Here is a 13,864-nt window from a genome sequence, read left to right on the forward strand (position 1 = left end):
GTGTCAGGTTATAAAAAGGACCCATTAACACATCGTATGAATACGATTGGACTCTAGTCAGCCGGTAGCCCAACAGCTGGCAAATGAATTCAATGTATGTTGTGGCCTGTTAGCAGCTGCTGTAGCTGTAAGGCTTAGTGGTAATTTAATATGATTGAGCCAGTGATTACATTAACATGCAACTATTTTAATAATCGATTAATCATTTTGAAAAAATGCCAAAATGCTCTGATTTCCGCTTCTTAAATGTGAATAATATATCTAGTTTCTTTCCTCTATGACAGTAAACTGAATATCTTTGAATTGTAGACAAAAACATTTGAGGACATCATCTTGGTCTTTGGAAAACATATTTTTCACAGGAAGGCTCTACAGCTGGTGATTAAAACCACCCAGAACATTATTGGTACCCATCTACAGAGCATCACTGACATCAGTGAAGTGAGATGTCTGCACAGAGCCCAAAGGATACTAAAAGACAACACAGTCTGTTCACCCTGCTGCCATCTGACAGAAGATACAGAAGTATCCGCTTATGTACTACCAGACTACGGAGCAGCTTCATTCCCCACGCTGTGAGACTCCTGAAATCATCCTCAACACTCCACTATGAATAGTTTATTTTTCTGACTTGATTACTATTTGTTAGTCTGTAGAGTTTTTGTTTTCTTGTGTTTATGTATCTTAGGGAATTACAAACAGAAATTTCATTGTGTATAATCTCATGTTGCATAATGACAATAAAATTCATCTTGAATCCTCATTTTGAATCTAATCTGTTGGCTAAAGGCCTCCTGTGAGGCTGCAGTATCTAGCACTTGTTGCCTTATTTCCATCAAGCACAAATGGCTGTGCTCCGTATTCCCCAAGACACTGTGGGCCAAGGTGCAGAGCTCATCCATCATGTTTACAGGCAACTTCCCATCAGGAAAAATGGAATATTTACTTTATTCTCTCTCACCTCAACTTCTACATGTTTCGACCAGTGCACTCCTGTGCAAGATCCTTCAGGCCCAGGCTAGTAGAGCAGAAACAAATAATCAGCTGTTCTCACAATTAAAAAAAAAAAGATGTCTACTGATCCAGAGATTAAATTACAACTCTGGCAATATTCTATATTTTTCTTTTTGTCAACAACTCATATAATAGGAAGAAAAAATAAACTGATCCTGATAACAACCCACGTCTGTAGATGTCTAAAACAGGTTGATATCAGGTCCGTCGGGCCAGGCCATGATCTGGACGTCCATTGATATCCAGAATTAGTTGAGAATAGATGTTCATACTGGCTATGATCTGGACGTCCACAGACAGCCAGAATTAGTCGACAAATGACATATTAACGTCTATACAACATCCAGAAAAGACATAAAAAACTTTCATTCTGGCTAGATCTAGATCTAGACCACTTTTTGCTCACTGGGAAGTAGCAAACAAATAGGTGTGACACACAAGATAGGTGCTGCTGCTGCTGCGCCTTTAGCATGTACACATCTAGCCTACTAGTATGACAAAATCCTCTGCATTGTAATGTGTGCGTGTATGTGTGTGTGTCTGTGTGTGTGCAAGGTGATGCCCTAAGCAGAGTCCTCGCTTTCTGGCTGACCTTCACACTTGGTGTAGTGTGTCTGCTCTGGGGCTCTGGGACACCTCTAGAGCAGCACTGACACTAAAACAACACAAACAGCAAGAAATACCCGAGCAGTGTTTTATATTCTAAATCCAGCATAAATTTCTAAATATTCAACAGGATTTAATGAAGTGACAACATTTTATTTGTCACCTCATGGTAATTTACTTCAGGGAGTCAAGGTGACGCTACAGATAACAGAGAAATATTGAATTCTGTATTTTAGGAGAAACTGGGAGGAAGTTTTGGTATGATGCACTTTAAGTGTGCAATGTTGGTATAATAACTGACAGCATTATTAAGTGTCAGCCTTTGGAGGATCCAGCCTCTGAATTGGGACTTGGAAGCTTGGAAGAAAAGGCTCCAACTGCTTAAAGTTTACCAAATGACATATATTAACCAAAATCCAAATTTCTTCACCTTTACTTCTGACTTGCAACATTTATACATTGCCACAATGTATTGCAAAGTAACATGACAGATGGAAAATCTCATCACAATTTCAGAAAAGTTACTGCAAGTCGAGCCATTGAGCTTCCATGATCACTACAAAACTCAGCTGAGACAGACTATTCCACTATAAGCATGAGAACATATGTATATACTGTATATGATACTGTATTTTTAGGATTTCTGCACTTACTAACTGGCTTGTTGTTGAGAGGATTTATTATGAGTTCATACAGTCTTAGATGGTGATTGTCGATTTAAAATAAGTAATAAATTATGGAGGTAATTAAGTAAATCATAAAGTTGTTTTATTATGAACTAAGAATTTTTACAAGGTTACAAGGTAAGTTTATTTACATTTTTTAAAAACACGAGGGTTTAAAAAACGAAACTTTGTTTGAGCCCTATGTTTGAGTTCTACATTTAATCTATAAATGTAGTGTTGATGATAAATTGAGGAATCTCACGGCCTGGAGAATGAAGCTGTTCCATAGTCTGGTGGTATGGCAGTGGATACTTCTGTATCTGTTGTTAGATGGCAGCAGGGTGAACAGACTGTGGCTGGGTGGGTGACGGATTTTAGTATCCTTTGGGTTCTGTGCAGACATCTCACTTTACTGAAGCTCTGTAGATGGTACCAGTGATGTTCTGGAGGGTTTTAATCACCCGCTGTAGAGCCTCCTGTCCTGGGCTGTGATGAACTATGCCAGCGTGTAATATTTCCAGTCAGGATGCTTTCTATTGCTCCTCTGTAAAAGTTAACCAGAATCTTGGCTTTGGAATTAAGCCTTCCTAAGTTTCCTTAAGAAGTAGAGCCTTTTCTGGGCATTTTTAACCAGAGGTGGTGATCTGTGATGATCAACATAGGTTCTCAGTGATGGTAACTCAAAGTTCAGTCCCACTGATGTAGACAGGGGTGTTCAACAATCAACTTCTTGGTTTTGCCGATGCTGAGCAGTAGAACTGTGCACCACTCTGCAAGACTGTTGATTTCCTCCTGATATGAATTCTCATACTGCATACATCTGCATATATAACAATAGAGTTCTCTTGATGTCTGGGAGTGCAGTCATGGGTGTACAGTGTGAACAGGAGGAGCCTGAGATCACAGACCTGGGGTGCTCCGGTGTTGAGCACAAGGAGGTGTGATTGCAAATCCGTACTCTTTGGGGCCCGCTTTTGAGAAAGTCCAATATCCAATGCTGAATGATAAGCTGAAATCAACCATCAGCATTCTTGATGTAGCTGGTCTCATTCTCCAGGTGCGTGAAGAGTGAAATGCAGTAGATATGGCATCCTCTGTGGATCTGTTGGTTCTGAAAGCATACTTGTGAGGGTCCTGGCTGGTAGGGATGTTGTCTTTGATGTACTGGAGGAGCCTTTCATCAGGATGGGGGTGAGAGCCACAAGGCGGTAGTCATTAGCCCCTTTTAGTTAGAAAATGTGCCACATTTGCAGCCAGGTAAAGGCTGCAATCTGCCGCCTTGTCTATGTGAAATGGAGGTTTAATATTCCTCCTTTGCAAAAAACTGGGGTAGGCGTAAACATGTGACGTGACGTGAAGCACGAAGTTGGGCGTGAACAGTGACAAATGATCTGGTTATTGACGATTCTCTCGGCTGTGATGGTTAGCATCTCCCGGATCTCAGCGGCTTTCCAGTTGCTCATCTTGACGTCTGCGGATGAAGTGATGAACTGACTGCTGTGATCAGCCGTTTCCTGCTTTTAAAACTCCCGGCTGTGGGTCGCACAACAGTGCATGCCATCGACACCTCCACCAATGTCACGCAATTGCCGGCACATCGACGCCTTGGATTTACATAGCAATGGAGGTGGCAAAAAGTGTACCCTCCGAGGCGTCATATTGGCGGACCAAAACAGACCCCCAATATGCTGCGGTCTGTCTAAATGCGCGGACCTAGCCGCAAAAAGGACAGCCAAATTGGCGGGTTGCTGTCCAGTATAAAAACGGCTATTAAGACTAGAGTTGTTACGATTCCGATACCAGTATCGGAAATGCGGCCGATACTGCCGAAAAGGTACCGGTATCAGTCCGATGCCACGTAATTTAGAAACGGGACCCTGCTACTTCCCAGTTAGCTCTGTCAGCTCTGCTTAACGCTACACACCGGAAATCAATTCTTCTTCCTTGCTAGATGGACACATGGTTGCTCTTCCTGAATCAGCCAACATCATCATCTGGTCATGTAAGTAGGCAACTGTTTGCTAGCATATTTGTAGACTGTGTAATGTGTATAAGCCAGTGATCATTGTGCCTGTCAAATCATTTGGACTTTTTTGGCCCCTAGTGGCACAAATCAATTAATGCAGCTTTAACAATACACTCCTGATTTTGTTAGCCCCTAAAAGCAGCAATAAATCCTAAAACTTACTCAGGGATATTCTCCGACTTGCCTGTATTTCTTTATGGTTTAATAGTTTAAAAGGACTTGCATTTATATAGTGATTTTCCAGTCTATTGATTGTTCAACTGACCGCTTACAACACTTGTAACATTCACCCAATTATACACACATATACACACTCAAACAATGATGGCAGAGGCAACGATGCAAGGTGCTGACCTGCTCATCAGGAGCAATTAGGGGTTCAGTATCTTGCTCAAGGACACTTCAACATTGTTTTAATGATGTGGGAATGTGTGTATTCATAACTTTGTAATTGAAATTTTGCACAACTGTGAATTTAGTAACTGTTTTCAATTTATTGTATGTTCCATCTACCTGCCCAGGGACTATGGGTGGAAAATAGCAACTTGCTAAAACCCGGTGCAATGCATCTCTCCTTGTTATATACAGGGTTAATCTTTTATTGTGCACTGTCCCTGTTCAAATAGAAGAAATAATAATAATAATAATAATAACAACAATAACAACAACAACAACAACAACATGTAGCCAGGTGATCTGGGCATCGAACCACCAACTTTTCGATTAGTGGACAATCTACATAGTAGGGGTGCTCCGATCGATCGGCAACCCGATCGGCATCGGTCGATATACCTGGTATCGGAAGTGACCGGATTTTTAATTTTCACCGATCAAAAGAGCCGATGTGACGCAGTACCCGCGCAACACAATTACCGCGAGACAATTACAGATGAAGAGTTAAGATGGCGTCACCGGTTTGGAAGTTTTACAAAGTGTCAGAAAAGGACATTAAATTTGCTGTTTGCTGTGTCTGCTCAAAGGGAATCAGTCGCGGAGGAGATAAAACGCGCAATTTCAACACTACAAACTTAATACGGCATTTAAAAGTCTGCCATGCAAAAGAATATAACGAGTACACCATGTTGGCCTCTGAAAAGGCAGAAGGGGACAGACTGCAAGCTACCTGCAAGCCCAAGTCGAGTCTCGCGCAGCTGTCAATTGAACAGACTTTGCAGCGAGGAGAGCCATATGGAAAAGACAGCAAGAAACAAAAGGAAATAAACTCAAAAATAATGGAGTTCATATGCCTGGACCATCAGCCTCTGTCTGTTGTGGACGACGTCGGGTTTAAGCGCCTGGTGAACCACCTGGATCCACGTTATGTTCATCAAGGACGTAAATATTTTACAGATGTATGCCTGCCAGAAATATACAACACAGTGTATGACCACATTAAAACACTCATGAGTAACGTGACATCAGTCAGCTTCACGAGTGACATTTGGAGTTCAAGTGTCTCTCCTATGTCCATGCTGAGCCTGACCGCGCAGTTTATAAATGAGGACTTCGAGCTCAAAAAAGTGGTGCTTCACTCCCGAGAATTCGCTGGATCACACACCGCAGAGGCCATTGCAGGTGCGTTCAGAGACATGTACCAAGCATGGGGAATACCGATGGAGAAAGTACACGTTATCCTACGCGATAATGCCAGAAACATGGAAAAGGCAATGAAGGATGCACATTTGCCAAGCCTGCCGTGCATGTCGCACACACTCCAGCTTGTTGTACAAGAGGGGGTTTTGTCTCAGCGGAGCATTGGTGACATAATTGCAATTGGACGACGCATTGTTGGTCATTTTAAACACAGCCAGCTTGCCTACTCTCGACTTCAAACTATCCAGAAACAGCTGGGCCAGGATCCCAAAAGGTTACAGCAGGATGTCCCAACTCGGTGGAACAGTACTCTGTATATGCTGCGAAGCCTTTTAGAAGAGAAACGTGCACTTTGCACTTATGGAGCAGATTACGATTTACCTGCCATGTTAACCGCTAGTCAATGGAAACTAGTTGAAAACATGATTTCCCTGCTCGCCCCTTTTGAAGAGCTTACAAATCAAATCAGCTCATCATCTGCCTCTGCAGCAGATGTGATACCAGCCACCCGGGCTCTACGTCGTCTACTGCGGAAAACAGCGGACACTGATCAAGGAGTGAAAACCTCCAAAGCGACATTGCTGGACGCACTAGAGAGGAGATTCAGTGATATTGAATCCGAGCCACTGTACACCATTGCTACAGTCCTCGATCCGAGGTGAGTACATCATTCATAAATTTTGTCGGTGTGTGTGTGTGGGTGGAGGAGGAGGAGGAGGGGGGGGGGGGGGGGGGGGGGGACAGGGTCAGTATGTGCGCGCGTTTGAGATAGACACGGGGGGAGGGAGAGAAGGTACATTCGTGTTGAACTTAAAACTTTACATTCAGACTTATAATTAAAAATGAGACTATTCTGACAACACTAGTAGGCTCTCCAACTCAGATGCATATCTAGCTTTGGCTAAAGTGAATGAAAAACTTTATAATGGCAATAATGTAGTATGGTTGTCACAACTTGTCAGCATAGCATAATAACCTATGACAACATACATAAAATGGATCAATTAATTTTTTGTCTTTTCTTTGTTTCTCTTGTTAATAAATAGGTACAAGGACAGATATTTCTCAGATGAACTTAAGCAAAAGATCCGTGGGCTTCTCTCTCATGTTCTGAGTCTGACTGATGCTGCTGGACCACAAGAGGAGCACAGTGGTGAGGCAAAGGGTTCTGAGCCACCAGAAAAGGTACCAAGAGATGGCTCCTTGCATGCTATGTATGCAGAACTACTGGATGACAGTGAACAACATGATGGTGTTGACTCGGGCAACCCATCATCAGCACAGATGAATCTCTACTTAACTGAGGCAGTCATCCCACAAAACAGAACACCACTTACTTTTTGGCAGGACAATAGAAGCCGCTTTCCATCGCTTGCACAAGCTGCACGAGCTTATCTCTGTGCACCGTGCACAAGTGTTGATAGTGAAAGACTATTTAGTGCAGCGGGAAACATTATAGATGAAAAGAGGAATAAGCTCACTGCAAAAAATGCAGAGATGCTCATCTTTCTCAAAGTAAATCTGCCAGTGATGCTGCTTGCAAAGGAAAGCAAAGGAAATAATAAAACATTGTCTGTCTGAACTCTAGACACCTCTCTTTCTCTCTCTCAGCTCATAAAAAGCTACCTCATTAAAAGGTACATTATTGTATTAGGTACAATAATTGTTACTGTATTTTGCTACACTTGTTCTGCACTTTTTGGTTGTCTGTTTGTTAATTGCAGGTGAATTGTGAGGGCTGTCTGACTTTATTTATTTATCTGGCTATTTCTTTTTATTTTTTTTACAAGGACTGTGTGACTTTATTTATTTGGCTATTTCCTTTAATGTTTATATATTTACAAGGAGCAAACTGATAAATGCCCTGTTCTATCTAATAAGCCCAGTTGTTTTCCCCAGAAAGGAAGAAAGAAAGAAAAGTTGTTGTTACCAATATATATATATGTGTGTGTTATTTTTTTACTGGAAGGCAACTACATGTATTACAGTTTCTATAGAGTGTAATGTTCACATGGTGGTGTACGTAGAGCTGTTTCATTTTTTAGGAGCATACAGTCTTGAGCTGAGCCTCAACTATGTACAATGTTGCAAATTCCTGCAAATAAAAGAGTCAATTCATGATACCCTCATGTCTTTAATTTAATAATGCTTTGTATACAGGTTCAAGGGTAACCTAATTAAATAACTTGATAATTAATGCTACACTATAAAAAGCAAGCTTCAAATTCAAAATAGAGGCTCTGGTATCGGTATCGGGATCGTTATCGTCGATACTGATTTCAAAAATCGGTGATCGGTGATCGGTTCCAAAAACCCTGATCGGAGCACCCCTACTACATAGCTGTCCCAGTATGGTTTGGAAAAAAGTACTCCCTTCACTACATCCTTCAGCTTTCCCTCTCCTTCAATATCAGCACTTTAAGGTTTTAATTTCACTCTGCCTTGTTTCTTACCCGGTGACAGTCTCCTCCAGACAGCACCTCCTGGATGAAGACTGCAGGGCCGTCGGGCTTGTTGGAACCACCTCCGATGGTGATACCCAAACTGCTGGATCGCGCCACTGAAATTAACTGAATCACTCCTTCACCTGGATGACTGAGAACACAAAGACACACACACGTCAATCACTGAAGTAATGGAAACAGGCTTCATCATTGTGAATGAAGGCACAACCTTCATTATGCCTCCATGGCATTAGTGCCATGATTTGCACAAAATAATAAATCAGCTGATATTATCACAGGCATAGGCCAAGGGTGCACATTTTGCTTTGCACTGTTGACCTTCTCAACAGGTGGGACGCAAATCCACAAAATAGTTACTTTGTAAATCTAGGTAAAGTGCAAGTTGGCCACAACTTGCCAGCTTACCCTTCTTAACAACAGGAGAGCAGAGCCATGGTTGATACAAATCTTGTAAAAACAAATCTTACCTGAGGGAGCGCAGCATGGGCCCACTGCTGTTGTACATGTTCTGAGATCCTGCCGGGCTCAACAACAAAGGACTCTGGGAGCGAGATGAGGAACCAGATGATGTACTATCCAGGTAGCGGCCTCCTTTGAACGGCAAGAAAGAATAAAAACATAAAATAGACAAAGTAAGTGAAATGATTTAATCTGTGCTTTGCTGGGTGTAAAATAAATGATCAAAATGGCAAAAGAGAGATACACATTTCCAGTTCAGTTAGTTATTATTTAGAAGGCGGGTAGTTTGTTCTGGCGGGATACACATTTCACACATTACTGTACTGAACAAGAAGCCTTCGGCAGTTTGCTGCTGCTACAGATGGCTCCAGTGGCACTGAGGCTCTCCACTCAACCTGTATCGTCCTGTTAGACATTTCTTAAGCCTGAGCGACTAAGCACTGAATAATACCCAGCATGCTGACCAAAACAGTCCAAATATCCACTGAGCTTGTTTCTGTTCAGTTTTTTCATCCACTGCCTGGGGTAAACATCTGCTTCTTTTTTTGTCCTCAGTTTCAAAGGTAAATCTCATAGTGGGCAGGTTATTCATACTGAAATTCAGCAGTATACAAGGATATCATGGATTTATGATAAAATGAGACATTTTGTGAGCTATTACACAGAGCTCTTGGTTCTAAGTGAGTAAATGGGGGTAAAGTATGACACAACTGCGAACATACCTTGAATATACATTCTGTGTTTGTTAACATGAATGGGGTCTGGTAGTTTCTGGTTGTGTCCAAACCAGCCATAAAATGAGCATCAAATACATGTATTTTTGTTTAGATTCAAATCAAGACCAGCAAGGCCCAAATGAAGAACAACAGGGTCCAGGTCTAGTCAACATCAGTGCCGCTAGATGGGAAATGTTAAGACATTGTACCAGAGGCTTAAAATTACCATATTTGGGAAAAAATACCATATGTAAGTCATAATGAGTAATTTAAAGGAAAATGCATTACGCAAACAAATTTTTTACATGCCTACAAATCTACCCGGCTGATGTAGCTAAGATGTGTGGAAATGGGTGTCCATAAGTCCAACAGTCTGACAAAATCCTACTATCCTACTTATACAAAATGAAATCATAATTCTACATGAAAACAGTGAAAGTCATAAGCTAATCTAATTGAATAAAGAACTGGGCTAACTGGTGCATTATTAACAAACTCGACTTGAACACACCAAACCTTACTGAGAAAGGTTAAGCTCCACCTTCGAGTCACTTCAAATGATGTCGAGCAGAAAAAGAGAGAAAAAACAGATTCGCTCATGAATCATGTTCATCATCATCATCAGGTCTACAGACCTATGAAGATTGAGTTGCAAGTCTTTTTTAAAAATTTGACAAGTCAGGTCTCAAGTCATATGATCCCACATTCACACCCACTTCATTCATCTCCATATTTAAACAATTACTGCATCTCTCCCTCTCTATGACAACTGCCTTTGTTCCCAACCTCCATGTGACTGTTCAGAACAACTATAAACTTTAATTTCTGACATGGTCTGACAACACATAGTATAAACTAGTTATTTTCAAGCATAACCCAGTCCCTCTAGTACATTATCTCACCTTTAGAGCCAAACACAGTAAATCTGCCAGTTTTAGAGATTTAGCATACTGCAAACATAACACATCTTAGTTTTATACCAACAGGATGGCCTTAAATTGAAATCTATTGTAATTCTGGAGCTGATGACCCCTTGCTGTTTCCAGACCATCGTCTACACAGAGCACACAAGACTGCACACGTGCTGAGGTCAAGTTTTAACAGATCTGTACCAGCTGGCTGCCTGCTTCCCTCTGAAACAGATGTTGGCAATTGTGTAATGGACAAGTGCACTTGTCATAAGCCATTTTTAAAGGCAGACTTACTCCATCTACCCTTTAGGCTTAGTACTCAAATATAGAAAGGTCTTTTTATTTAGAACTGTACAACAGTACACAGTTCAGGCAGATTGTGTTTTCAGACAAACTAGGAGAATTTGCGTGTGAACACAGAATTCAATTTCACACACATTTAAGTGAGCAGGAGATCCACCCACTTTAAAAATGTGAGAAAACACTGAGTGTATCATACAAACTACAATGCAGGGATTTGCCTACCTTGCTGGATGGGAGAGTTGCGTGTTGATCCTGTGCTTCCATTAGATCCATACTTCTCTAGCAGCTCAGCAAATTCTTTTCTATTCAGGGATACCAAAAAGAAAAATTATTTGGAAAGATGTCATTCAAGATAGAAAGTTGTGCACATAAGCAGTTTTACCTGACCTAAGAGCATTCCATGAAAGCTATAGAAATGTTATCACGTGTCGCGCTCAGGTTTCAGGTGTCGCGCTCAGGTTTTAACAACTTGTTGAAGCTATTTATACTTTTTCCATTTTTGTCTTTGTACATCCCTGTCTAATGATGGACAACATTTTTATGTGTATGTTTTTTTAAAGAATACAATCAAATGAAATAATAAAAATATATAAAATAACAAATGTTATGTAACAGTTTTCAAGTCAAGAGAATTTAGTGATACCAGTATTATTGTGTGCAGAAAAATAGGGTTAATGTGTTAATAAATAACTTAATGATAACATGGTTTCACTACATCAGAATGTTCATCACTCGGCATGAGGTGTCATTCAGATTAAATTAGTAATTGACCTATTTTAATAATGAGCTAAAAAGCTTGGATATCCAACAAAATACTAATAACTTTTGCTCACAGTTTTATAAGAGAACAATCTATAGTGACCAGGAACAATATATCTGATTCCTGGTTTTGCCACCATGTTCCTGTGTTGTAGATTATCTTCTACAACACAATATGATTTCCCCTGTGGATGATGATTTGAATGTACCGTTTCTAAGCAGATTATGACAAGCAGTCACACTGGCTCCATGGTAAGTAAGGACACAAATTGTTCTTGGATAGCGCAAAAAGACGACCTCACGCTGCACCTCTTTCATAACCAGCAGCAACAGATGATTGGGTTAAAGGTGCCACCAGACGGGACAGCTCGTGCATTTCACTCTGAAATTACTGGACGTAATCAGAACAATGAAGCCGTCGTTATAATCGGAAAAATTGTCACACTCTTTCTTTTGATCATGATGCTCTTGCTGCATGTCATTGTGAAGGCTGTGTTGATTCATGTCTCCCTCCACCACCAAAGCATTTTGTGCATTTTGTGTATTTCATGACTCAGTTGTATGTGTCTGTACTGTATCAGCTCCTTCAAACCTGATATCCAACTTTAAAAAGGTGGCATTTTCATTGAAAAGAAAAACAAATGTTTATAATTCAACTTTTCGCCTCAATATGTATTGTGTGTGTCCTTCATGACCCACAGAAATAAGAATACCTTTTCAAAATTCCCAGTCTCTGTCTTGGTATCAGTCAGATATACGACATAAAAGCATTAGAGAGGGCATAAGAGAAGTGACTTTGTTGAAACAGGTGAAATGTACCATGTTTGATGTAGTACACTCCTTATGTCAAATGAGGGAATGTTTCAGCAAAACACATACTGTATGTCAATAAAACATAAATCTGGTACAGTTCAGCCAAACTCATCTCTCCTATGTCATGTGTTCCATTGCACCATACACACTGATTTTATTATTGCAGCTTTGTTGATTTTCCTATAATATTTGCCAATGCTCTCATAGCTGGTATGCATGTCGCTAGTTGCTTGATTTATTTTAAAAAGATGTAGAGAGAATCTGTTAGGGGCAGGGGGTGGGGTGGACAGACAGACAGGCGTAATCCCCCTCCTCCCTGTCGTCCACTCCCCTTCCCCTCCTGCTCCTCTGCTCTGTCCTGCAGGGTAGTTAAAGTACAGAGCACAGATTAACACACAAGGCTCATCTCGTCAGGAGTGCTGCCCTAGGTTAAGCTCTCTCCCCTCCCTTCATTCCTCTGCATGAAGCGCGACAAAGACAATCTCAGGCTACGACACCACTGACACCATTTTGTGAGAATCCGTCACTACAAAAGAATAATTATCACCTCAAAACTACACTACACATGACATTCATGTTTTAAGCTTCATCAATCTAAAGATGTCAAGCACTTCGCTTCATATTCATGCTCTTCTGCATATTCATACTAGGATCTGTCCAATAAATCCACAGTCTGCTACTCGCTGTGTCACAGAGCTATTACCACCATTAACTTCTAATTTCTGACACATATCCTCTCTAACAGCCGAGGTGTAAATCCTGCCTGTGTCAGAGTCTCTTCCCTGAGGATTACACTTACAGGCAGAAAATACCACATTATTTAGAAAATATCATGCCTGACATGTGTGTGCAAGTATGCACTACTACCTTTGTCAATCTACTATTAAGGATGATGTTGTCTGCAGTGGATTTGAGGGGAAGATGAGGTCTGCAATGTTGACAGCTGGCACTGACCTTGTTTTAAAAAGCTGGTTGAACACTAATACTACCCGCCTCTGCTCTCGGTAATGTCATTGTTGATACTACTGTACATGTGTTGTACTGTATGCAAGTTTTAGAGTTAGATAAGAGAAGATAAGAGAAGATAAGATGAGATAGCCTTGACCAATGAAGGACAGGTAGAAACAGGTCAAAAAAAAGAGGTCTCTTGGTACATAATATTACAAAAAAGAAATCTCAAGGAGTTTTCTGTCCTCTGCTGTGCAGCCCCACTGCATGCTAACTGACTAGCAACAAAAGCTCTGTAGGAGAGTCTGGTGCAGAGCCAGACCTTCTGGAAGAATTAACTCCCAGAGTCACATCAGATTCTGCTCTGATGTTTGCTAACCGGAGAAGAGCTCAGATTTTTCTTTTTAACTTCTGGGATTAAAAAGTGGAAATATCAAATGTTTATGTACCGTGATGGTGACTGCCAACTGGAGCTGGAGGAAAATGTACTTTACTTCATGGATGTAACATTACAGAGAGGAGAGGGTAAAAAGAAGAGAGAGGACCAGAGTCTCTGGTGAGTGCTGCGTGTTTTTATACAAATAGG

General features: G+C 40.9%; 2 protein-coding genes across 3 annotated transcripts in view; one reads left to right on the plus strand and one right to left on the minus strand.

Moving 5' to 3' along the window:
- LOC141019795 (syntaxin-binding protein 4) overlaps positions 1 to 13,864 on the minus strand; it is a 72,853-nt gene that overhangs the window by 40,800 nt on the left and 18,189 nt on the right. For both annotated transcript variants that reach the window (XM_073494801.1, XM_073494800.1), the window contains exons 6-8: positions 10,981 to 11,060; positions 8,837 to 8,960; positions 8,358 to 8,499 (exon numbers count right to left, since the gene is read on the minus strand). In XM_073494801.1, coding sequence (XP_073350902.1) covers positions 8,358 to 8,499; positions 8,837 to 8,960; positions 10,981 to 11,060 — 346 coding nt within the window. The remainder of the gene's footprint in view (positions 1 to 8,357; positions 8,500 to 8,836; positions 8,961 to 10,980; positions 11,061 to 13,864) is intronic.
- LOC141019780 (zinc finger BED domain-containing protein 4-like) lies at positions 5,351 to 8,027 on the plus strand. The gene is made up of 2 exons (XM_073494788.1): positions 5,351 to 6,562; positions 6,951 to 8,027. Exons 1-2 carry the CDS (start codon positions 5,391 to 5,393, stop codon positions 7,483 to 7,485), a joined length of 1,707 nt encoding a protein of 568 aa, XP_073350889.1. The 5' UTR covers positions 5,351 to 5,390; the 3' UTR covers positions 7,486 to 8,027.

The sequence above is a fragment of the Pagrus major genome, chromosome 23 (assembly GCF_040436345.1).
Source record: "Pagrus major chromosome 23, Pma_NU_1.0".
NCBI lineage: Eukaryota > Metazoa > Chordata > Actinopteri > Spariformes > Sparidae > Pagrus > Pagrus major.

Excerpts from the sequence above, each read along its gene's own strand:
- LOC141019780 (XM_073494788.1), top strand. The coding sequence starts at position 5,391 with ATGTTGGCCTCTGAAAAGGCAGAAGGGGACAGACTGCAAGCTACCTGC. Across the intron at positions 6,563-6,950 it reads GCTACAGTCCTCGATCCGAG|GTACAAGGACAGATATTTCT; the intron begins GTGAGTACATCA and ends GTTAATAAATAG.